General features: G+C 37.4%; 1 protein-coding gene and 1 long non-coding RNA gene across 2 annotated transcripts in view; one reads left to right on the top strand and one right to left on the bottom strand.

The window, feature by feature from the left end:
* LOC125780964 (uncharacterized) overlaps positions 1-24,898 on the top strand; it is a 264,860-nt gene that overhangs the window by 74,816 nt on the left and 165,146 nt on the right. The gene's annotated exons all lie outside the window — the stretch shown is intronic.
* Positions 1,762-16,544, bottom strand: si:dkey-87k14.1 (leucine-rich repeat transmembrane protein FLRT2). Its single transcript, XM_022673283.2, has 2 exons — positions 16,217-16,544; positions 1,762-9,575 (listed from the first exon to the last, which is right to left on the bottom strand). Exon 2 carries the CDS (start codon positions 9,014-9,016, stop codon positions 6,926-6,928), a length of 2,091 nt encoding a protein of 696 aa, XP_022529004.1. The 5' UTR covers positions 9,017-9,575; positions 16,217-16,544; the 3' UTR covers positions 1,762-6,925.

The following is a 24,898-nucleotide window of genomic DNA, read 5'->3' as shown; positions in this document are numbered from 1 at the left end:
TGCTTTTGGATAACTTTATGCGTTTACTCTTGGTGCAAAAATTCAAGCAGTTCAGTTTGGTGGTTTGATGGCTTGTGATCATCCATCTTCCTCTTGATTATATTCCAGAGGTTTTCAATTTGGTAAAATCAAAGAAACTTATAATTTTTAAGTGGTCTAATTTTTTTCCCCCAGAGCTGTAAGTACTGACGATATCCTCAATATGCTTCTTGCCAATACCATAAGAAAATCTCTTGCGATACAATAAAATATCGACATTTCGCTCTACTTCAGCCCATAATAAAGCACTTAATTCTGAGTAATAAACACAAAAGGACAAAATAATAGAAATTAGGCAATTTCCTGTCTGACAAATTCAATCTAGTGAACAAGAATCTGGTTTTGTCTTAGTTACAAAACTGCAGGCCCCCTGTGAGAGCTGTTTTTTGCTTGGTTGTTGAATCGGAAAGTTGCTGAATTAAGGACACATATTAAACATTTCTGACCATAATAGAGAGCTTCATACTGAAAATAAATAAATAAATAAATGATGATAATAGAAATAAGACATTTCTCAGACTTATAATGCAAACAGTCAAAGATCCTGTCTTAAACAATAGCCTGTCTCGTCTGGTGATGTAATCCCCTTTCACCATATTACCACAAATACTTTTTGCATCATTAAAGAAAGAAAAATATTAAGAAGAAGCAATAAAATAAGGTAATTTCCAGAATAATAATAATAATGCAATTCATCAATCCAGAACCTGGTTCTCTCAATGGGATGAAACTGCAACCTTTTAACACTTAATATACTAGTGCATCTCAATAATGTTTAATATAATTGAAAAGTTACTTTATTTCAGTAATTCAGTAAAAAAATAAATGTGAAACTCATATATTATATAGATATATTAAACACACACAGAGTGATCTATTATGAGTGTTTATTTCTTTTATTGTTGATGATTATGGCTTACAGCCATAAAAAAAAATCAACAGTGTCTCAGAAAATAAGAATATTATATAAGACCAATTGTAACTTTTGTTAGTGTGGGCAGTGTGCCAAGTCCTGCTGGAAAATGAAATCCACATCTCCATAAAAGTTGTCAGTAGCAGAGGGAAGCATGAAGTGCTGTAAGATTTTGTGGGAAAACAAAACTGCACTGACTTTAGACTTGATAATAAAACACAGTGGATCAACACCAGCAGATGACATGTCTCTCCAAACCATCACTGATTGGTGGAAACTTCACACTAGACCTCGAGCAGTTTGGACTGTGTGTCTCTCCACTCTTCCTCCAGACTCTGATCCCTTGATTTACAAATGAAATGTAAAATTTACTGATGATCAGTTCTGGTTTGGAGAACAACTTTTATGGAGATGCAGATTTCATTTTCCAGCAGGACTTGGCACACTGCCCACACTGCCAAAAGTTCTAATTGGTTTTATATATAATATTCTAATTTTCTGAGACACTACGGTTTTTGGATGATTATGGCTTACAGCCAATAAAAACCCAAAAATCAATCATGTTTTTAGATGCACTAGAAGTGTTTCATTCTGGATATCAGTAGAAATCATAATTATATTGCTAGTAATAGGCCAATTTTGAGACTATTAATGTATGCATGTATCCAAATATTGTATATAAGCCCATATCGCACAATCAAATCAAACAATCTGAAGCTGTCAATATTTTGAAAACTGTGAAAAATAAGAAATATAACATTGATAATGCATTGATAATAAGAATAACAATGCGACAATAAGAAATAGGCTAATTTCTATTAGACCAACAGGCCCTTTAATAGCAAAATCAAATGAAATCACATGAACATCTTATCTGATTATGCATGATCATCCTTACACATAAAGAAAAGCTGAAAAAAAAACAGAGCACGCCCATCTACCATAGCGATCATAAAACTGATCAATAAGACATTAATTTGACAGTCATGTTTATTAGAGTGTGTTGACTCACTGACGTTCACTCGATGCTACAAAAAAATATCTATTTCAGGCTCTTTACATCGACCTGATCGTCAATAATTACCAGCGAAGGGCTTTTATTTTTTCACACTGCAGGGGAATTAAAAAATATAAATTAAAAATAATTAATAAAAAAAGAGACTGATATTCCCAGCGTTCACCACACTGCACAAAATAAAAGCACTAGGTTAGAGGCAAAGTGTGCATCGACTGGTGAATTCCTTACTCTAGTCGTCAACATGGAAATGTGTATTGATTTTTTTATTGGAAATAAATCATGAAAAAATATGCAAAAAAAAAAAAGAAGAAAGGAAAAATATTGATTCACAATATTGGATATTTTATCACAACGCGTAGCAACGCAACAGCCTGAAACAAGAGCATTAAAACCAGAATATAGAGAGAAATCTACCTGATCTGATGATGCATTTTACAGCCTAACACTTCCCAACACGACTACCATCGGCCGACTCATAAGTGCAGCATAAGTGCACAAAATGTTCACAAGAGGATGGATGTTCATCCAAAAGCGCAGTGATAATGGACAGTTACCATCATTCTGAGTCTCTACTCTACAAGAGCTGGAGCTGCGGCTGCTGTCGGCTGGCGAAAATACACTAAACTTAAAAAACTAAACAAAAAAAGCAGATCTGTGCCCGTTTATCTATTTTATATTTGTTTTTTGTCCTTTTTTGCTGTTGCAGTTTTGTATGTAGTTAATTTCACTGCTATGTCAGTTGTAACTATATTTGCATACATATCAGGGATGTCATAAGAACAGATACTTCGCCAGATAACATGATCACACTGCTAAAATTTCAATATTTAAGTTAAATCTTCTTAAATTTAGTTTAAATATTTACCTATCTGTGCCTAAATAAAAAAAAATGGAATTAAAAAAAAAAATAAATCTGTCAGCTATCGGTTTATCCCACAGCACCAGTTTTAACACGGTAAACATGCAGACTACAGTCTAATACAGGGTTCTTGCACCAGTTTAAAAGTCAAATTTAATGCTTTTTAAGACCCCAATAAAAATAATTTAGACCCAAAAACGTAGTCATAATTCTTTTGGTACAAAGTAATTTGTTGTATTGGAAATCAAAAAATTAGTAGCCGCTAATTTTACTATCTTATAGAGCTTGCTGCTATTGTTAGCTAGCTTGCCGCTAACCCTAGTTCTCTCCTCGGTAATGTAGCTAACTGGCTGCTAATGTTATGATAGTATGTTAGCTAGCTCGATGCTAACGTTACTATGTTAGCTAGCTCTCCGATAATCCTAGTTCTCTCCTCGGTAATGTAGCTAACTTGCCGCTAACGTTACTATGTTATCAAGCTCCCTGCTATTGTTAGTTAGCTTGCCGCTAACCTTAGTTCTCTTTCTGGTAATGTTAGCTAACTTGCCGCTAATGTTATGTTACTATCTTAGCTAGCTCTCCGTTAACCTTAGTTCTCTTTCTGGTAATGTAGCTAACTTGCCGCTAACATTTTGCTAGTATGTTAGCTAGCTTGCCGCTAATGTTACTATGTTAGTGAGCTCTCCGTCTGTCCTCGGTAATGTAGCTAGATAACTCACTGCTAACATTAGTATGTTAGCTAGCTCTCCGCTAACCTTAGTTCTTTTTCCGGTAATGTTAGCTAACTATCCGCTAAGTTTGCATGTGCTTTCTCACCTGCATTAAAGTACTGTCTGAAAATGTAATACCTACAGCAAATTTACAGTAAATTCAAGACAATTTCAGACCCTAATTAGCACAATTTTAATTTAAGACATTTTAATACTTTTAAAGGACCTGCAGGAACCCTACAATATACTCACGTCTGAATGGCAAAAGAGCTAGCCCTGCAGTTAGCAGCTAATGCTAATACTGCTCCAGCCTTATTGCTGGAGAAACTTAACTGAAAATTCACCCTTATAACTCTGCACTTCAGAAGAGTGGCTTTACCGCTTCTTACAACCTGAATGGTAGAATTCATACATAAGGAAAATTTTTAAGGATTTTAAGTGCGCCTTATAGAGCAGAAAATACGTTAAACTGCACCTTATCAGCAGTTTAGCTCAATTATAAAGAGGTATATTTGATAGTTGGGGCAGATCAAGGCCAGATCATGTTCTCACCACAAAAAAAATCTGTGCGTTGGGCAGGGCAGATTACGGAAGGAGTTTGTGTCATAATTATTTGTGTTTAAAAAATTGCTAACATGACTTATTCCACATTAATTGTGTGTGTTAATGATTTAAAGTTGACAGCCCTAATTTAAAATGTTTGCAGGCTTTGTTTCTGTCATTTTTACCAAGTTTTTACTGTTTTTTTTTCTCTTCTCACTTCTAGTTGTATGAAGAGATCTTCACATTGGAACAGTCTTCTATGACAGAGCAAATCACCTACCCTACCTCAAAGACGGACATCTAGATCTGAACAGTGAATTTAAGGTAAACAGATTTCTTTAAAATGTTTGTAACCTGAAATTTTAGTTACAGTTAAAGTCCCTATATACTGTCCATCTCAAAAAATTACAACATCATTGAAAAGTTACTTTATTTCAGTAATTCAGTTCAAAATGTGAAACTTGTATATTATATAGATGTATTAAACACAGAGTGATCTATTTTGAGTGTTTATTTCTTTTATTGTTGATGATTATGGCTTTCAGACAATGGAAACCCAAAAATCAGTGTTTCAGAAAATTTGAGTGTTATATAAAACTAATTGGTACTTTTGGTACACAGTGTGGGCAGTGTGCCAAGTCCTGCTGGAAAATGAAATCTGCATCTCTATAAAAGTTGTCAGTAGCAGCGGGAAGCATGAAGTGCTGTAAGATTTTGACTTTAGACTAAAGATAATAAAACACAGTAGATCAACACCAGCAGATGACATGTCTCTCCAAACCATAATGAAGGTGCAGATTTCATTTTCCAGCAGGATTTGGCACACTGCCCACACAGCCAAAAGTAACAATTGGTCTTATATAATTTTCAAGATGTCTAAGAGACTTATTTTTTGGTTTTCATTGGCTGCAAGTCATAATCATCAACAATAAAATAAATAAAAGTTTAAAATAGATATAATATGAGTTTCACATTTTTAACTGAATTACTGAAATTCAAAAGTAACTTTTCAGTGATATTCTAATTTGTTGAGATGCACCTGTAGGCAAGTCAGTTTACTCGTCTTAGCAACACGACCGAGTGCTTATTTGGCTACTGCGCCTGCACAGATCGCCATAGTGATATTTTTGTTGATGGGGCACCATGATAACTTTATACAGCAGTTAGTGGCCTGTCATCGTATTAATAAAGTATCTGCTTATAATGATATAAGCAGTAATATAAGCAGACCGTGTGTGTGATAGATTTTTATTAACACTAAGCTGGGGACTGTCCTACTTCTAACTTAAAGTTATACTTTTTGCAGGCCTCTGTAGTGCCTGTTGTATTTACCTGCATATTTGTTTACCTAAGAATAAACATCAAAAATAATTTAGCCTGTTATGCAAGTCATTTTTTTAAGTGTAATATTTAGCTTTATCTTCCCTCTTATGTATCCCTTAAATAAAAGCCCCTTGCAAAGTTATGCTCCCCAGAAAATCCAAAATTCTAATTCATGGTGGCATTGCATTTTCAAGCTGCATGTAATTTGAAAAAAAAAAAAATATATATATATATATGTGTGTGTGTGTATAATGTAAATACAGTATTCCTGCTGCAAAATGTATGCAGAGAAAATACTGCATTGGCTTTATTCTTTTTTTTTTTGTCATATTTTAGACAGCTGGGTAATTTAATAAAATCAAATCCCACCAAAAAGTTAGTTTGTTTTGGATTTCTGGACGCAATATTGTATTTAATATTTGTTTAAAGCCAATTATGGCTATTTTTTTTATCATTTATCATTTAAAGAGGAAAAAACAGTTTTCACCCAACGGCTAGAGAAAAATAAATTGCAGATTTATTTTTGCGGATTGTTTTTAAATAAGTGTTCACATTAAAATACATTCATTTAATTGGTATATTTAAGATTTAATCGAAAATAGTATCTACAATCATAGAATTTTGCAATCTGTTACCATGACATCCCTAATACACACACAGCAAGTTTAAGCTTTTTAATAATAATAGAAAACCTGTTTTTGCACTTATTTCCATCAACACTTTAAAAAAAAAGGTGCATTTTAATGGCTTTGCCTGGGTAGAAGCAGGTCTCTGTGCAGAGAGCCGCCTGTGCAGAACACGTCCACACAGTGCACAGGTGAATGCTCCAGCTGGAAGGTGCCAATTAATGTCAGACATGAAAAAAGATGCCACCTTGTGGCGTGACTAAGGAACAAAGAAGTCAAGCATAAATAATGTGAATTGCTTCTCTCGCTCGCTCTCTCACTCATTTGCTCGCTCACAAACACAGCAGACACTCATCGACTCTCCTCGACTCCCCTGCTCTCCGGCTCTTCACCATTTCCTTTCTACACGTCTACATAAATATCCACGAATTTCTGGGCACTTTCTGGGAGTTTTTTTTTTTCTTCGTCTTTTTTTGTTCATTGTGCACAACACTGTAAACTGTAAAAAGTATCTGCGTTCACACACTCCAGCTCGATGAGATCGTGACACATCATGAGATCATTTTTTTCTTTTTTCTTTACGAGGGCTTTAAAAAAATGTCTGTTCTCATTCGTAAGGCTATCTCTGGAGCAGTAACACAACAGTAGGAATTCATCAACTCATAAAATCATAAACTCGTAAAATTATAAATCATAAACCATAAATCGGCTCAAAATTGACTTGATTTTTGCGCTTTACTGGGGGTATAAAAGAAGGCGATATCACTGATAAGAGTATAAATTACATCATTTACAGTTCCTCTTTGAAATATATACTATACAGTGTGTTTAAGTTGAACTGGAATACAAAGGATGATGCTGACACTGATGTTCATGATACCTTTTGGAAAACCATCATGTATGGCAAGGGTTAGACTCTGGAACGCTGTTCTTGTAATAAGCTGTGCTGTTGTTGGCCACAGGGCAGTCTCTGTAGCCGATGCCGCCTCCGTTGGGCGTGTAGATGGGTTGGATACGAAAGTCTCCTTTGAGGAGCTGTTCGTTGTTTAAAGAAACTATCTGAAAGCTAGTCTCGGTCATCTCGAGGATGGAGTTGTCTTTTTTGGTCCCCGCCTCGCAGTAGTCGTCTTTTCTCCTGCCGCGGTTGTATTTCCATTTGGACGATTCTGACCTTTCCTTCTTGTGCACGTGCCAGCAGAAAATGCTGAGCAGCACCACCAGGACGATGAGGACCGCCCCTCCGATCAGGCCGGCCAGCAGGATGGAGGAACTGAGGTCCTGTTGGCTGGCCTGCTCGGGTCCCGCCCCGTTCTCGTTCGAGTCAAACGAGGCGGATTTGGTCATCACCTCCGAGCAAATGGTATCGTCTCCCGGGTGGTAGTTGTTGAAAGCATCCAGCGGGTCCACGCAAATCTGGTAGATGGATTTGGGCTCCAAGTTGGTCAGTCTGATTCCCTGCTGCTCCCCGTCGACCACGGTCTCTTGCAGGGGATCGCTGACCAAGCTGTGACCCAACTTGACCCAGGTAACCTTGTAGGCCGTGACCGTGAAGGTGGATATCCAGTTAACTTGAACGCAGGAGCTGTTCAAGACGATGAAGGAAACTCGCAGAGACTCTTGCACAGGGTTCTCCGGCGCGTCTGGTCGCTCTGGCGCATCCGGTCGTTCAGTCTCCTTGCTCTCCTTACCCTCTTTACCTCGATCCTTTGCATCGTGTGCTGTGTGCCTGGTTGGTGACGCGGCGGTGGCAGCAGCACCGGATGACGTGGATTGCGACGACGTCACACTAGAAGTAGGAACACGTGGCGAGATGAAGCCTGTTTCAGTGGCGGATGACTCAGCGGTAGGAAAAACGGCCAGCGCAGGCTGCTGGGTGAATCGTGGCACTGTGGCTGTGCTGCCGGGGCACTGGATCGTCTCCAGGTTCAGCTCTCTGATTACCATACCGCGCACACTCTCGGGCCGCTGGCACATGAAGCCGCGGACGTTGAGGGTGGCCGGCAGGGACTTGAGCCACAATATGACCCATTTAATGTCGCAGTCACAGTGCCAGAGGTTGTTACGAACAGTGAGCTGTCTCAGGCTGCGGAGGCCGTCAAAGACCCCCTGTGTGAGGGACTGCAGCTGGTTGTTGGAAATGTCCAGTCTCTCCAGGCGGTGGAGGCCGTGGAAGGCCGTCACAGGGATCTCATTCATCATGTTGTCCTGCAAGTTGAGCTTGACTAAACACTTGGTGGGCAGGTTAGGGGGCGGAAGCATCAAGGAGTTGCGTGCCATCGACAGAGTTTTCAGGCTGGATAAACTCTGGAAGGCTCTGGACGCGAGGCCCTCGTCCGTGAGGAGGTTACCGTCCAGAAGGAGGAGCTCCAGCCCGGTAACGTTCTCGAACGCGTCGTCCGTGATCAGGGCTATCCTGTTCTCATCCAGACGCAGCTCCCTGAGCTCCTCGGGAAGCCCGATGGGAATGCTGCTTAGGTGGTTTTTGGTGAGGAAGAGGATTTTGAGACTGATAGCTTCTCGGAATGCCCCTTCCTCCACCCCAACAGTGGAGATGGAGTTATCGTCCAAGTAAAGCTCCTCCAGACGCAGGAGCTGACCCAGGGCGGCCCGAGAAACGGTCTGGATGTTGTTCTCCTGCAGGTGGAGCACTCGTGTGTTTTTGGGCAGGTTGATGGGGAACTCGTCGAGCTGGTTGCCGTACAGGTACACCGTCTCCACCGAGGCAACGTTGTGCAGCTCCAGCGGAAATCCAGCATTGTTGATTTGGTTGTTGTGGAGGTAAAGGGTCTTGTAGCCCTCACCGATCCCAAGAGGCACTGAAGTTAGACTCCTCTCATTGCAATACACGAAGGTCCTGTCACAGCGGCACTCCTCCGGGCACGTCGTGGCCCAGGAGAACTGCATGTGAAGGCCTAGAAGTATGGGTATCCATGGCCTGATAAAAGCTGTCACATCTTTATTCCATATCCGCACCTGTAACTCCATTTTTTTTCGCGTGGAGGCGAAAAAGAGGAAAGGAAAAAAAAAAAAAAAAACAGCCAGCAAAAATCGTAAATGTGTAAAAAAATGAAATAGTAAAAACACAGAAGCGCCGCTTCAGGTAGTAATCAAAGCAAAAAATAAAAAAGGAATAAATTCCACCAGGGCGAAGAAAAAGAAGAATAAGAAGTAGAAGTTTTTAGCGGCTCTTGAAGCTCGCCGTGCCGTGCCGAGCCGGCGTGCTGGAGAAGTAGTGTGCGGGTAATCCTCCTGTAATTGCCTCTCCTAAGCCACCCCCCCAACACAAGAGCAATGGTCTCATTAACTCGCGTGCCTCCCTCGTTTGCCTCCATCCATGCTTGGGCCGGGACTGATAGCGAAAAGCTCATCACATTTTCTCAGTGCGAGGCCGCAGAGGGCTAGTTTTAAGTGTGTGCGCGAGAGCGGGCACCAAAAAAGCGGCGCGTGCCGCGAGGTTTATCAGCGGCGCCCTCCTCTCCGGTCACAGCCCGCTGGTCTCTGAATGACACGGCCTCGCTGGCGGGGGGAGCCGGGCTCCATTTACCTGTTTTAACAGAAAGGAGATAAAGAGTTCTCTTTAGAGACGAGTGCACGGCTTTAAAAATAAGCAGAGAAAAACAGTGTGTTAATAATGCATGATGTGATGTGTGTATGCATAAGGCAAGGCATGAGGGGTATTCATGTGTGTGTGTGTGTTCTGTAACTTATTTTCCCTTTTATGCTTCATACTTGGGCTGGGCAATGTGGTAAAAAAAAAAACATCATATCACAGTAATTAAACCAGTATTAATTGCATTAAATACATGCAATGACAGTTAGAATGCATCAGTAGTGATGGATCCTTAAAAACTCCTAGTCAGAAATACTGCAGTAATTATGGACTAATAATGCTAGATCTAATAAAATGTACAGTTTGTCTGTATTCTTTAATCACAGATCGCCTCAATATACTTATAAAATATACTGATGACATATATAAAATATAATTTTGCCGACCCAGTAATAGGGAATACTAGGCCTGTCACAATAATTGCATTATTATAATAAAATTGCATAATTGCTATAATATTTGCTATAATATATAGCACAATCAGCTAAATGAAAGTCGTGTGCATATATATTATACAATAAATTGATTCATTACTGTGCAATCATGCAATGTTAAATTATTAATATTATATATATAAATGGCATGAAATGCTCCTAGAATAACAGTCATTTTTATTGCAATTATTTCTGGAACAATATGTCATGTAGGCCTGTCACAATAATTACAATATCAATTTATCGTACAATATATTGACGACCTCAATATTTGATAATGGTATTTGATAATCGTCTATTGTGTTAAATTGCATGTTTATTCACATAACAGTGAACAATATTTTAATGACCATAATATAGTTTACTGCAATACATTTTCCACAAAAGAATTGTTATTGAGACTGGCATAGGTAATACGAATAAAATAGGTAGTCAATATAACGATATTTTATAATATTGTGTTATAATTTCTCTGTGTAAAAAAATATAGTGCATTATGAAAATGTCTTTAAATACTGGGAAATAATACTTTATATCGTCCAGCTTTAATTACAGATGCACTATTATGTCATAATTATGTATATATGTATTTAAAGACATATATATATATATATACATACAGTGCCCTAAACAATATTATCGTCATTCTATGAGCATTATATAAAAACACAAACATCAAATCAATAAGTATCCAGCAAAGCCAAAGTTTTTATATACAGCTCTGGAAAAGAATAAGGGACCACTTAAAATGATGAGATTCTTTGATTTTACTAAATTTAAAACCTCTAGAATATAATCAAGAGGAAGATGGATGATCACAAGCCATCAAACCACCAAACTGAACTACTTGAATTTTTGCACCAGGAGTAAAGCAGCATAAAGTTATCCAAAAGCAATGTGTAAGACTGGTGGAGGAGAACATGATGCCAAGATGCATAAAAACTGTGATTAAAAACCAGGGTGGAATATTGCCAAATTACCAAATATTGATTTGCAAAACATTATGAATATGAACTTGTTTTCTTTGAATTATTTGAGGTCTGACATATACCTCAGACATATACATATAAATAGCAAAATAAGAAAAAAATATTCAGAAACTGAAGCGGTCCAGAGCTGTATATCTACTATATCTGTCTATAATTTATTTTACTTTAATTCTGGATATATGGAGATATTTGGAGTGCATTATTATTAGTATCGTGACATTCTGGATCAATGACTTCTGTTACAAATCTGATAGAATTCTTGTTTTTTTGTGTTCTTGTATCTCAGTTAGGGGTGTGCCAAATTCTATCATATGTTATGAAGAAATTTAATTTAATCTAATTTTGTTGCAGTAGTGTTTTCTTTAAATTCAATGTTCTGTCATACCGGCAAGAGTATCGTTATCGCAAAATACCCTGAAACTTTGTGATATTATTTTAGTGCCGTATCGTACGCAATAATGTCGCCAACATTTTTGAATATAGTGAACGATATTAGACCCTGACATTTTTTGCCATATTACCCACCCCTAATTATCACATCAGGGTACTACTTTTTTGCTGTTTTTAGCCAAAATAAATAAATAAATAAATATACTACTAGAGACTATAAAGATTATATCTGTCCAGTATCATTTATTTAACTTTAATCCTGCATATATGGAGATATTTGAAGTGCATTATTATTAATATCAGGATATACTGGATCATTGACTTCTTTTACAAATCTGATAAAATTCTTGTATTTTTTTATATCTCAGTTATGGGTGTGCCATATCATAACATATACAATTATAACATATAATTTTTATTTTGTTGCAGTAGTGTATTTTTAAAATAAAGTTTTTAAATCAGTGTTTTTTTCATATCGCTCAGAGCATCATTGACGCGAAAATACCATGAAATATTGTGATATTATTTTAGGGAAAAATTTGATTTTGTTGCATTGTTCCGTTCAATTTAGTGTTTTGTCATACCAACAAGAGTATTGTCATCATGAAAATGCCATGAAATATCGTGATATTACCCCCTAATTTAGGGTGTGCCATATCGTACGCTATAATATCGCCAACATTTTTGAATATGCCATATCGCCCACCCCTAATTATCACAACAGGGTACCTGCTGTTTTTAGCCAATTTTATTTTTTTTTTTTTTAAAGTTACAAATTTCATACAATTCTTGTATTTTTTAATATCTCAGTTAGGGGTGTGCCATATACCGTATGCAATAATAACATTTAATGTTCATTTTGTTGCAGTATTGTTCAGTTTAATTCAGTGTTTTGTCATTTCGCTAAAAGTATTGTTATCGCAAAAATGCCATGAAATATCGCGATATTATTTTAGGGCCATATCGCCCCACCACTAACGTGTATATAAATATTGGTATATAAAATAAAAAGAAGCAGACGAGTGACAGAATTATACAACAGAGAATCTTTCACTTCGTTTCTCTCTCTTTCTTTCTCTCTCTCTCTTTCTCTAGGCTCCCATCAGCATGTGGAGAGAGCAAAAAAAAGAGCGAAAGAGGGCGAGAGACACCGCACTAAAACACAGAGAGAGAGAGAGAGAGAGAGAGAGACACGGAGGAACGACCGGTGACATCAGCATCTAGGTGCTCTTAGACTTGTAAAGGGCACTGAGGTGTTTAATCTGTCAGATGCCATGATGACGGACAGGTTCCCTGCTCCAGTGCTCTGGCAGCAAGCTCGCTCCCTCAATGGTAATGATTCCCGGCCCGAGGACAGTCAGAGTGCTGCTATTAAATCAATGCGGCCGAGCACATCCGCTTAAAAGGGCTGGAAACTCAGCTGTAGCTCGGCTTCAGCACACACTCAGCTTTACTGTCAATAAAACACTGACGGCTATTTAAATCATTACCTGAGCTACATCTGTCAACTCCAGCACCAGGGCCACATGCCATCAAGAGCTGTTCCACACTCAACTCGTGCAGCTACGCCTGTACCTACGTCTGTACACTCGGTCGGTAGGTAGGTGCTGCCACCTAACTCAGGGACTGACAGACAGAGGGGGAGTGTTAGCCTAATTAGACTTACACTAAAGATTAAAACTGCCAGAATTCATTTAGCAAACGCTGTTGTTATAATACAGTATATATACAGTAACATGCTGCACATTATAGCACTGTATCTGTATCTGAGCTTTAATTAAGCTGCTGATTGCTGTTTTCTACTTTTTTCTACTGTTTTCTTTCATCTATATGTATTTATTTATATTTATATCAATGCAAAATGTTTTTTTTTTTTTTTAGCATTTTGAGTTCTCAAATTAGCAGTATTCATTTATCTATCTATCTATCTATCTATGTATAGCTCTTTTACAGTATTTTGCAGTTGTTCTAATTAGAAAAAGGTTTAAAATTGACAACTCAGAAAGCTGTGACAGAGCTTGTTTTACATTCAGATAGTAAGAACGTACTCTTGTAGTACTATAAATACTGTACTGTGGTAAAATACAGTAAATATACTGTGAAATGCTGCACAGATTATAAGATAAGCTTGATAAATGGATTAAAGCACTGTGTTGGTTTAATTAGAGCAAGTCAAAATGATAGATAGATAGATAGAAATCTGTAAGTAAAAAGTAATATGTTGCAAAAACACAAAACTGTGCTTGCGCAACATATTACTTTTTACTTACAGATTTCTATCTATCTATCTATCTATCTATCTATCTATCTATCTATCTATCTATCTATCTATCTATCTATCTATCTATCTATCTATCTATCATTTTGACTTGCTCTAATTAAACCAACACAGTGCTTTAATCCATTTATCAAGCTTATCTTATAATCTGTGCAGCATTTCACAGTATATTTACTGTATTTTACCACAGTACAGTATTTATAGTACTACAAGAGTACGTTCTTACTATCTGAATGTAAAACAAGCTCTATCACAGCATTCTGAGTTGTTTATTGGAACACTAAAATGTATTTATGCCACTATATAGAATATATAGAATATTATAGTACTAGAATAGTATTAGAAAGTTTTATTACAGCATTTTTAGTTGTTCTAGTTAGAAGACAATGAATTCATATAACTATATAGTATAAAAAAAGCTGTACTAACAGCAGTTTGAGTTTTTTGTAATTAGACTAACACTGCTAAATGAATACTGTCAATCCAAAACTCAACTTAACTCAATGCAACATTGTGCTCTATATTGACTATACGTATTATATTAGTATTTATTTTTTCCTTTTTAATATAAAATAAGCTCAGGTTTCCTATTCTAAGTTGTTCTAATTAGACACCTTTATGGCTGACTGTTTTATTTAACTATGAATGCTTTTATCAAAACTATATTAAAATATTTTTGCAAGCATTTCACAGTATATTTAGTATATTATACCTCATTATCTTTAGATTTAGAGTTTGGAGCTTTAATTAAACTGCTGCTTGCTATTTTCTAATCTTTTTTTGCATCCATATTCATGCAAAAAGCCCTTTTACAGCATTTTGAGTTAATCTAATTATCCTAACACAATGCATTTATCTAATTAGCAAACATTTCACAGTATGTTTACTGTATCAAATCATTTTCAGCTTTATGTATGGCCTATATTCATGCATAAAGCTCTTTTATAGCATTTAAGTTGTTCTAATTGGAATAACATTGCAGTCTTACCTAGTAATCAGCAGCAGTTCACAGTAAAATTGCTGTATTTTATCATTATAACTTATGATTTTGAGTTCTGAGCTTTAATTAAGCTGCTGCTTGCTGCTTTTTGACATGTATATTAAGACAAAAAGTTCTTGTACAGCATTTTGAATTGTTCTAGTTAGACTAACACAATGCATTTAAGCATTTAACAAGCTTTTATTCTAACGTTTTGAGCTGCTTGCTATTTTTTCCAACTATTTTCTGCCACCTATGTTACTGCAAAAAGCTCTTATACAGCATGCTGAATTGTTCTAATTGGACTAACACAGTCGATTTATGCATTCAATAATGTGCAGCATTGTACCTAATGATTCTGCTTGCTGTCGGTTTTACTATTGTAATGTATAACAAGCTCTATTACAGCACTCATTATATTTTAAACTGATTTAATATTAATCTAAATTGAACTGAGATTCTGTAGGCTATAAAAACAGCACTATTTCCCTTGCATTTGTACACAGACTGATCTACATCACCTAATCCAGCACATTTAATATAGCTAAACACTCCAGCCTGCGGTTCTGAGCATGCATCTCTTGCTCTCTCTCTCTCCATTTAACATGCACGAGCTAGCTAGCCCATAATCATGCTTACATAGAGTGCATGCACAGCCAATGCATGCAACCAAAACACAAGCAATGCTACCATGCATGAGTTCTAAGCTTTAATTAAGCTGCTGCTTGCTATTTTCTGAAAGCTCTAACTAAAAGCTCTTTCACAGCATTGTGACTTCTTCTAATTAGACTAACACAATGTATTACAGTATGTTTCCAGTGAGATACGACTGTATCACGTTATATCCAGCTTTAAACACCACCTATATGCATGTGAAAAGCTCCTTAACATCATTTTGTGTTGGTCAAATTAGTGCAACACAATGCATCTGTTTACTTTAAAAGCTTGCATTGTATTATACAGCATATTTACTGTGTATTTACTGATGTTATGAGTTCTGCGCTTTAGTTAAACTAGCTCGTGCTGGAGACACGGAGAGAGAGATGCATGCTCAGGACTGCAGGACGAAGTGCTTAGGGGTATATGTAGTGTATTAGGATGAGGTAGATCAATCAAGCTTTTTCTCTTGCATGCATGCATTCATTCAACTTGCTGCATGCTGCTTTCTCGAGCTCTTTACATTGCATCGCATTGCAATGCAACATAAGCTAGAGCGCAGCAGTGCAATGCATTGCAATGCACGCGTACGCTCACGTTTTAAGGATGCACGGAGAGTTTGAGCGAGAGAAATTAATAATGCGCGAGGAATAATCATGCAAAACGAGGCAAATAAGCTAAAACTGCAGCAGAATATGAAATCAATCTACTGCAACAACTAATAACACTGTAATAAAAGTCTTTAAAGCTTATTTTACGCACTGTTTAGCACTAGTGTGTATGCGCGCAGGGTGAGTTTGTGTGAGTTAGTGTGTGTGCAATATGTGCGTGTGTGTTAGTGCGTGTACCTGTGTGCACGAGGCTCCTCGCCTCTCCGCGGCGCGCCGACGCATCTCCAGCAGCTCCGGGGTGTGTGCGCGTGCCCCTCCGGCAGCAGCAGGACGAACACATCGGCCCCCCTCTCTCCTTTATTTCCTTTCCCTCCTTCACTCTTCTCTTTCCTTCCCTCGCGCACTCCCTCTATCTCTCCGTGTGTCTCAGGCGCGCGCGCTCTGTCCCTTCTCCCTTCCTCCTCGCGCTCCCGGTGCTTCAGTCTGATCGCGGCGCCGCGCGGAGCAGCAGCCGAGCAGCGCGCGCCATGGCAAACTCTCCAGCGCTGGCCGCGCACGCGCACATACGCGCGCGCTCTCACACACTCTGTCAAGCGCGAGGAGAGAGAGACAGAGAGGGGGGGGGGGTGGTTAGTTAGCGAGAGAGAGAGAGAGAGAGAGAGAGAGAGAGAGAGAGTGTATAGAAAGAGAGAGGGTTTCAGAGTGCGAGTGTGAGAGAGAGTAAGGTTGAGAGAGTGTTTAGAGAGAGATCTGTGTAAGAGAGAATAAGGGAGAGAGAGAGAAGGTTTCAGAATTTGTGCAAGTGTGTGTGTGAGAGAGGGAGGGGGGTCTGTGTAAGAGAGTTAGAGAGAAGGATCTGTGTAAAGAAGAGAGAGTGTTGGAGAGAGAGTGTAAAAAAGAGTAAGGAGAGAGTTTGTGAAAGTATAAAGTTGGAAGTTGGAAAGAGTAAGAGGAGAATAAGTGGAGAGAGAGTTTGGGAGAGTAAGAGGAGAGAGTGTTTGGGGGGAGTATGAGGAGAGAGAGAGTTGGGGAGAGTAAGGAGAGAGGGAGAGAGTCTGGGAGAATATAAAGAGAGTTAGATAGATAATTGGGGAGAGTAAGGGGAGAATAAGTGGAGAGTAAAGAAAGAGAGAGTAAGTGGGGGGGGGGGGGGAGAGTGTTTGGGAAAGTAAGAGGAGAGTTTGAGAGAGATAGTTGGGGAGAGATCTGCAACCAAGCTCACAAGATCTCCACTACTTTCTACAGAATGAAAACAATCTTCTTTTTATGCCTGGATTTGTGCTAATGGGATCTGGAGTACAAACTCTCTTATTGCTGAGTGAAATCATATATATGCTCTAAAATAATGCTTACACTATACTGCCAAGCGCATTTGCTTGTCTGCTTTTGTACATTTTCAATTGAGTGACATCTCATTCTTAATCCATAGGGTTTACTATGATTTTGGCCCACATCAAGGTTTACGAGTATGTTTATAGAATTAAGTGTGCTGAGGAGAGAAAAGAAGAGAGAATTGGGGAGAGAGAGGGTTCTGTGTAAGAGTGCTGGGGAGAGAGAGTGGGTTGGAGAGAGGGATCTGTGTAAGAGTGCTGGGGAGAGAAAATAAGAGTGGGATCTGTGTAAGAGTGCTATGGAGAGAAAGTGAGAGTGGGTTTGAGAGAGTAAGGGAGAGAGGGATCTGTGTAAGAGTGCTGGGGAGAAAAAGTAAGAGTGGGTTTGAGAGAGTAAGGGAGAGAGGGATCTGTGTAAGAGCGCTGGGGAGAGGAAGTGAAAGACTAGGTTTGAGAGAGTAAGGGAGAGAGGGATCTGTGTAAGAGTGCTGTGGATAGAAAGTGAAAGACTAGGTTTGAGAGAGTAAGGGAGAGAGGGATCTGTGTAAGAGCGCTGAGGAGAGGAAGTGAGAGACTGGGTTTAAGAGAAAGGGAGAAAGTAAGGGAGAGAGAGCGGGTTTGAGAGAGTAAGGGCAAGAGGGATCTGTGTAAGAGTGCTGGGGAGAGAAAGTGAGAGAGAGAATTGGAGGGAAAGAGAGAGTGAAGGAAGAGTTCCTTTGACTGGAACTAAGGGGCTGAGCCCAATTCCTGAACATAACCCAAACCATAATATAATAATCCCCCCTCTACCAAACTTTACATCAGCAAAATGCAGTCAGACAGTACCGTTCTTTTGGCAACCTTACATATGTGGTCATGCAAACGAATTGATTGATTCTAAATTAATTCTGAAGGGTAAGTGAATATTTTGGCTGTATAGTGTATGTTGGTAAAGTAAAATGTGTTCTTTAAAGAAACATAAAGCAACAGAAATGATTTAGTAACTGTTAAAATTCATAAGACACACCTAACCCCATTCTACCCTGAACCTCAGTAGCCACCAGAAGATCAGCAGCTCTGACCTGTTTTACCTTTTAACTAATAAAATCCTCAGATTTAATCAAAAATAAATACATTTGTGTTTGTTTTTAAATCATACTGGGAACATTTAGTCCTCACACAGCATCCTCACACAGAACTAAGCACACACACACACACAGTGAATGATTGATGTGATATTACTTTACACAGTCAAATATTTCCTTTGATACTCTTAGCCAAGACCACCAGCGCTTTAGACGTCCCACCCCTTACAACAATACTGCTCCTACTCAGCGTTTGGTATTTGTAGAAACTATCACAGCATATATTCACTCTGTTTAATTCTCTGGTACAGATACTGTGCTTATAAAAGGTAGATTTATTAAATAGGCCTGTCACAATAAAACGTTTTTGCAAACAATATTTTGTCCCAGAAATTATTGCGATAAACAATATTGTTGGCATTTTAAGACCATTAAATGGCACTTATATAATGATAACATATCATCACAAAGGGATTGCACCCTTTTAAAGACAAACTTTTCATTCCTGTTTACAGACTTAATTTTGGAACCCGAAAAGTTCCTAGCTTGAACCAAAGTAGGTTATAGTCATAAATAATGTGTGTGTATGTATATATACACACATACACATTACATATACATACACATTGTGAAGTGCAGAGGCCCCGGTCTGTCCCAGCTGGCCCGCATTGGACCCCCATAAAGACTTTGCCTTAGCAGGAACCTAAGAGACACTAAAGTTAAGCGACTAGAGCCGCACTGAGCCATTCCTATGTTTCTTTAAGCTTGTTTTGTGTGTTGATTTTTCCATTTTTCCTAATAAAGGTATGTTTTGAGTTCATTTACTCCCTGTGTCTGTCTCTACCGAGTCACGCCCACAGTATATATAAGTGCATTTTGTAAGTGCAAACACAATGGACGTTATCACCATTATTAAAATGATTAAGGTTATGTTCATTTATTGAACGATAAGTCGCTAATGTAGTTATTGCGACAGGCCTATAAGGAAAACTAGGAAACTGATTTAGCCTAAAATGACAAGTAATACAAATTATAACTTAATTGTTTGCTATTCCTTATTTTAGAATGATGAAATGTTTAGTAATGATATTAATGTCATAGATGTATATCTCTTGTTTTCCAGATGCTACACATCTCATGTATTGATTTTAAATGTTAAAGCCAATAAAATCATGTTACCATTGATTTACATGAGTTTCTATTCTCTTTTACCTATACTTACATTTTTACTAGTAGATATTATAACTACAGATATCGTCACTGCAATTCTGACTAGTAAAAAGTCCAGTTAGCCAGGTACCCTTAATGAATTCTTACTGGTACAAATACTAATTCAATATATCAGATGTTCAAGCTGTAGTTGACAAGTAATAATGTGCATCTGAGGCACTTAGGGTTTCCTCTACAATCTATAATTTATAAATTGTGTTTTTATAAGTAATAACTGACTTTAGACTTGATAATAAAACACAGTGGATCAACACCAGCAGATATCAGACATGACTCTCCAAACCATCACTGATTGGTGGAAACTTCACTCTAGACCTCGAGCAGTTTGGACTGTGTGTCTCTCCACTCTTCCTCCAGACTCTGCTCCCTTGATTTACAAATGATTTACTGATGATCAGTGATGGTTTGGAGAGACATCTGGAGATGTCATCTGCTGGTGTTGATCCACCGTGTTTTATTATCAATTCTAAAGTCAGTGCAGCGTTTTCCTGAAAAGGTTTCACATTTTAATTACACATGCCATATATCAATTTCAGATTTTAATAGTAACCTCTGTCCAGTTAGTTTTGTAAAACCATTGACCAATCTGTCTCATTTTTGTTTAACACCAAGATACACAGAAACTACAGCTTCTTACCAAATTTGGTGTCTCTGCCAGCTGTGGCCCTCCGTAAACCTCCTCATCCCACTCCACAGGGCCACGACGAAGCCCCATCATGTTTTGTTCAAACCTGCATACACAATCAAAAGGTATAACTGTTATAGTAAATTTGGCACCAACCCAAAAAGATTCATTTGCATATGTCAACCATATTGTTTACAAATGCCAGGTTTACAATCTGACTAGTATTTAAACAGCAAACATATGAGAAATTGGTCAAAGAAAAATCCAAGGACTATTTTTTTTTAAACGAAGGTTTTGCATGATATGCATACACAGGAAATTTGGCAGTGTTAAATCAACACTATTAGTGTTAAATTAACACTGCGAGTGTAAAGTTTAACACTAATAAGTGTTGATTTAACACTAACAGTGTTGATTTAACACTGCCAAATTTCCTGTGTATAAGCACCAAATCTAAATGTGCAGTTCAAATTGCAAGGTTGGTCATTTTGACTCAATGACTTGTACATAAAAAGAAATTTGAGAATAGGTCTTTTTTGTTGCCCACTGAGATGCCCAGCTCAACCCCCTTGCCCTAACACTAAACACTGGCCTACAGATATTTTAGTAATTATTAATCAATTCTTAGTTGTTTGATCATCACTGTCTCGTATGGAGTGATTGTTATTTTGTACTAAAATGTGAAGGATATGAACTAATTTAAACTTATCATTGCTTTTTCCTATTGACAATCTAAAAAAGACTGGAACATGTTTTGTTCAAACCTGCATAAGCAATCAAAAGGTATAGCTGTTAAAGTAAATCTGCCACCAACCCAGAATAATTAATTTGCATAAGTCAACCATATTGTTTACACATGTCAGACTTTTCTGATTACTAATGAAGATCACATCTGACTAGTATTTTAAAGCAAACTTGGTTTGGAATTGGTTAAAAAAAAATAATGTTGTAAAGTAGGCTTTGCATAATATACATATTAGCAACAAATCTAAGTGTGGAGCTTAATAGTTTAAATTGCAAAGTAAAAAAATACATTTCAGAGTAGGTCTTTTTTGTTGCCCACTGAGATGCCCACCTCAAATCCCTTGCCTTTATACAAAAAAAAAAAAAAAAAAAAACAGACATGCAGGTCATTTAGTAATTATTAATATATTAATCAATTCTTAGTTGTTTGATTATTGAGGATCACAATCTGACTAGTATTTTGACAGCAAACATTTGAGAATTAGTAACAAAAAAAAAATCCTAGGACTAGTTTTCAAAAGTAAGTTTGCATAATAGCAACACATCTAAGTGTGAAGCCTATTAGTTTAAACTGTTTTTGACTTAATAACTCATAAAAAATAATTAAGGGTAACTCTTATGGTTTAAAAGTCATTCATCAAACAATAAATTGGTGTGTTCTAGCACCCCCTTTTGGTCAATGATGCAGACAACCTACATCAGCCTACCAAATTTGGTGTTCTTATGCCTCACAGCCTAGAGTGTATGTTTTTATATTTTTACAGAAGAACGAAGAAAAACTTGGGCAAAAACAATAGGTTTCTATGATGTTCATGCTTGAATTTGAGTTTTTCTAGTAAGACTGGGTTATGGCTCGTTCCACCGTTGCCATTCTAGATTAAACTGCATAATAAAGTGCTTTCTGCTGGGATTAAAAGCAGTGTAATGAAGTCTCTTGAGCATGGCGGATGCTGTGGCGTGTCCCCGGGGGAGAGAGGGTCTGCGGTGGGCTTCGGCGTGGCCCGGTGGGGTGGGGTGACGAGGTCCGTGGCTGGTGCGGAGCGCCGTAGCCGGAGCTGGCAGGCTACCGCACGCTGAGATGAAACGTTCACATAATGACGGGTTCGGGTTCATCCATATGCTGTCATGATTTATTCAAATGCTACTGAGCCACGTATCAAAGGGAATACAAAGCGCTGCCATGACACTGAAAAGTAGGCCTTCGCTAATTCATTACAGCCAATTAGAGACCTGCCCCTCCCTGCCGCACTCAACTCAACTAGAGTCCAACTCAACCCCCTCGCCTTTATACTAAACACTGGCATGCAGGTATTTTAGTAATTATTAATTTATTAATCGATTATTAGTTATTTGATTATCGCTGTCCCGTCTGCAGTGATTGTCAATTGGAAAATGCAATTAAATTTATAAATATTAAATATGTTCATATTACACATTTTAGTACAAATTAACAGTAAGAAATTGTACAAAAATAGGGCACATTGTTTTATTTTAGTGGTTTTAGGCAAGCAATAAACCATGCAACTTGATTTAGGGTGTGTCTTTATGTCTTTGCTATCATAACGACGGGAAAAGTATTCCTTAAATGGCTCGAAACACAATTAAAAATTAACTTATCATGCAAGTGTTATGGGCGCAACGTAAAATCAACCAATCAGCGTGTCACTTGCAATTCCCAAAGCCTTAATTTAACCTTAACTCAAAGTCTAAATCTAAATCTGACTTTCAACTCAACAACTAAACCTGACTAACTTTCACAAGTCAATAACTAAACTCAACTCTAAAAGGTCTAACCTCAACTCAAATACTTATATACATAACTCTAACATCAACCACAAATCAAACACTGACCCTAACTCTATCTCTAACGTTAACCTCGACCTAAATCAATTTTAACTTAAATTTGTATTAATTCAAACTTAATTTGTAAACAAAACTCTGCCTCTTAACCTTAACTCAAAGCTTAAATCTAAACTTAACTTGACCAACAAGCTCAATTCAAAGCCTATGTCTAATTCAGACTTTAAGCTTAACCTAGTTTAACTTAAATTTGTAAACACAAACTCAATTTGTAAACAAAACTCTGCCTCTTAACCTTAACTCAAAGCTTAAACCTAAACTTAACTTGACCATTAAGCTCAACTCAAAGCCTAAGCCTAAACTTGAAACTTAACTCAACCCAAATCAAAGCCTTGATTTAGTGCATGACAAAAGACTATTTTTATTGATACTTACATTTTAATTTGTCTTATTGTTTCTAGTATTTAGTTTTCATCCTATAATTTGCCATGTACAACACTTTGCTTCTAAAAGTGCTTTTAAAGTGCTTTTAAAAAGCTTCTAAAGTTGAGTTGAGTTGAGTAATTCTCTTAATTAATCAAGAGTGTGTTTTGAGCACAGCTTAAAATAAACCAATTAATCAGTGTCCCTTCCCATTCCCAAAGCCTTATTTAACCAAAACTTAAAATTTAACCTAAATCTGACTTTTAACTCAACAACTAAACTTGACTAACATTCACAAGTCAATAACTAAGCTTTACTATAACCTTAACTCTAAAATTTCTAACTCTAACATTAACCACAAGTCAAACGTTGACCCTAACTCTAACCCTAGCTTTAACCTCAACCTAATTCAATTTTAACTTAAATTTGTGCTAATACAAACTCAATTTGTAAGAACAACTTTGCCCCTTAACTTTAACTTAAAGCTTAAACCTAAAACTATTCAAAGCTCAATTCAAAGCCTAAGCCTAAAGTCTCACTTAAAACTCAACTCAAAGCATAAAAATAACTCCAACTCCTTTCACTTTAACCAAAGCTTAAACCCACAACGACCACTAAACTAAGCATAACTACAGTCTTATTTTAAACTAAAACATAAACCCAACCCTAAACACAGTTCTAATCCTAACATCAGTCTCAACAAAGCAAAGAATCAGCTGAATCAGATGGATGATAAATGATCTGAACATCTGTAGATGAACTACGGAAAACGATCAAAATAAATTTCCACAATCTAACCCTTTAGATCAGGGGCTGGAAATTAAGTTTGGCTTCGGGCCAGATATTTTCCAAACCATTATGTTACCAAATTTAACTCTAATGTTAACCATAGGTCAAAGCCTAAACCCAAACTTTAAGCCTAAACATGTACCTAAATCTAACATTATCCTCAACTCAAAAGCAAAAAACTAATTGTTACCTCAACTCAATGCCTAAAATTAATTCTAAGTGTAGTTGAGGATAAATATACACCTAAATTTGAATTTAAATGCAACTCAACCCCTAAATCTAACTCTAACCTCAAATCAAAGACTAAATTTAACTCTAACTTGAACCACAAAACAAAAAGACTGAACTCAACACTTTCACCGACAATTTAAAGCATTTATATAAATGTAAATCCAACATTATTTTGAACTTAAAGTTTAAATATACACCTTCAACTAAAAAAAAAAAAATTGGGTCATAATAGTCATCTTTTAAAAGAGTTGAATATTTTCCATTTTCCAAGTGTATTGGGCAAGAGGGTTGTTGAACCCAATTGCAGAACAGTTGATCTCAAAGCAGGTGAACCCAAGAAGAAAGAAAATACAATATGATACACGGTCCAATACACTACTGCTGCCCCGGCTAGTGAATTGGGACACGACTGGGGGAAAAAAAAAAAAAAACGCCCTTATAAGGAGAGGGAGCCCAAGAACGGGTGGGGAAAAAAACGAGAAGTCACCCCGATCGCGACAGAGAGACAGGGGAGGAATATAAACAAAAGCTCTCCAGAGAAGCATTTTTTTTTTCTTTTTTAATTATCGTTCATTATACTTTAAACTACTTCACAGGCCAGATGTTTCATGCCTATCGCAGACCCCTGCTTTAGATGTTTCCAGTCCAAACATGGAAGCTTCGGTCACCAGTGTAAAACACG

This window comes from Astyanax mexicanus, chromosome 14 (assembly GCF_023375975.1).
Source record: "Astyanax mexicanus isolate ESR-SI-001 chromosome 14, AstMex3_surface, whole genome shotgun sequence".
In the NCBI taxonomy this organism is placed as follows: Eukaryota; Metazoa; Chordata; class Actinopteri; order Characiformes; family Acestrorhamphidae; genus Astyanax; species Astyanax mexicanus.
This window is presented reverse-complemented; position numbering and strand designations above follow the sequence as displayed.

Coding starts and splice junctions, on each gene's coding strand:
- si:dkey-87k14.1 (XM_022673283.2), bottom strand. CDS start 9,016: ATGGAGTTACAGGTGCGGATATGGAATAAAGATGTGACAGCTTTTATC.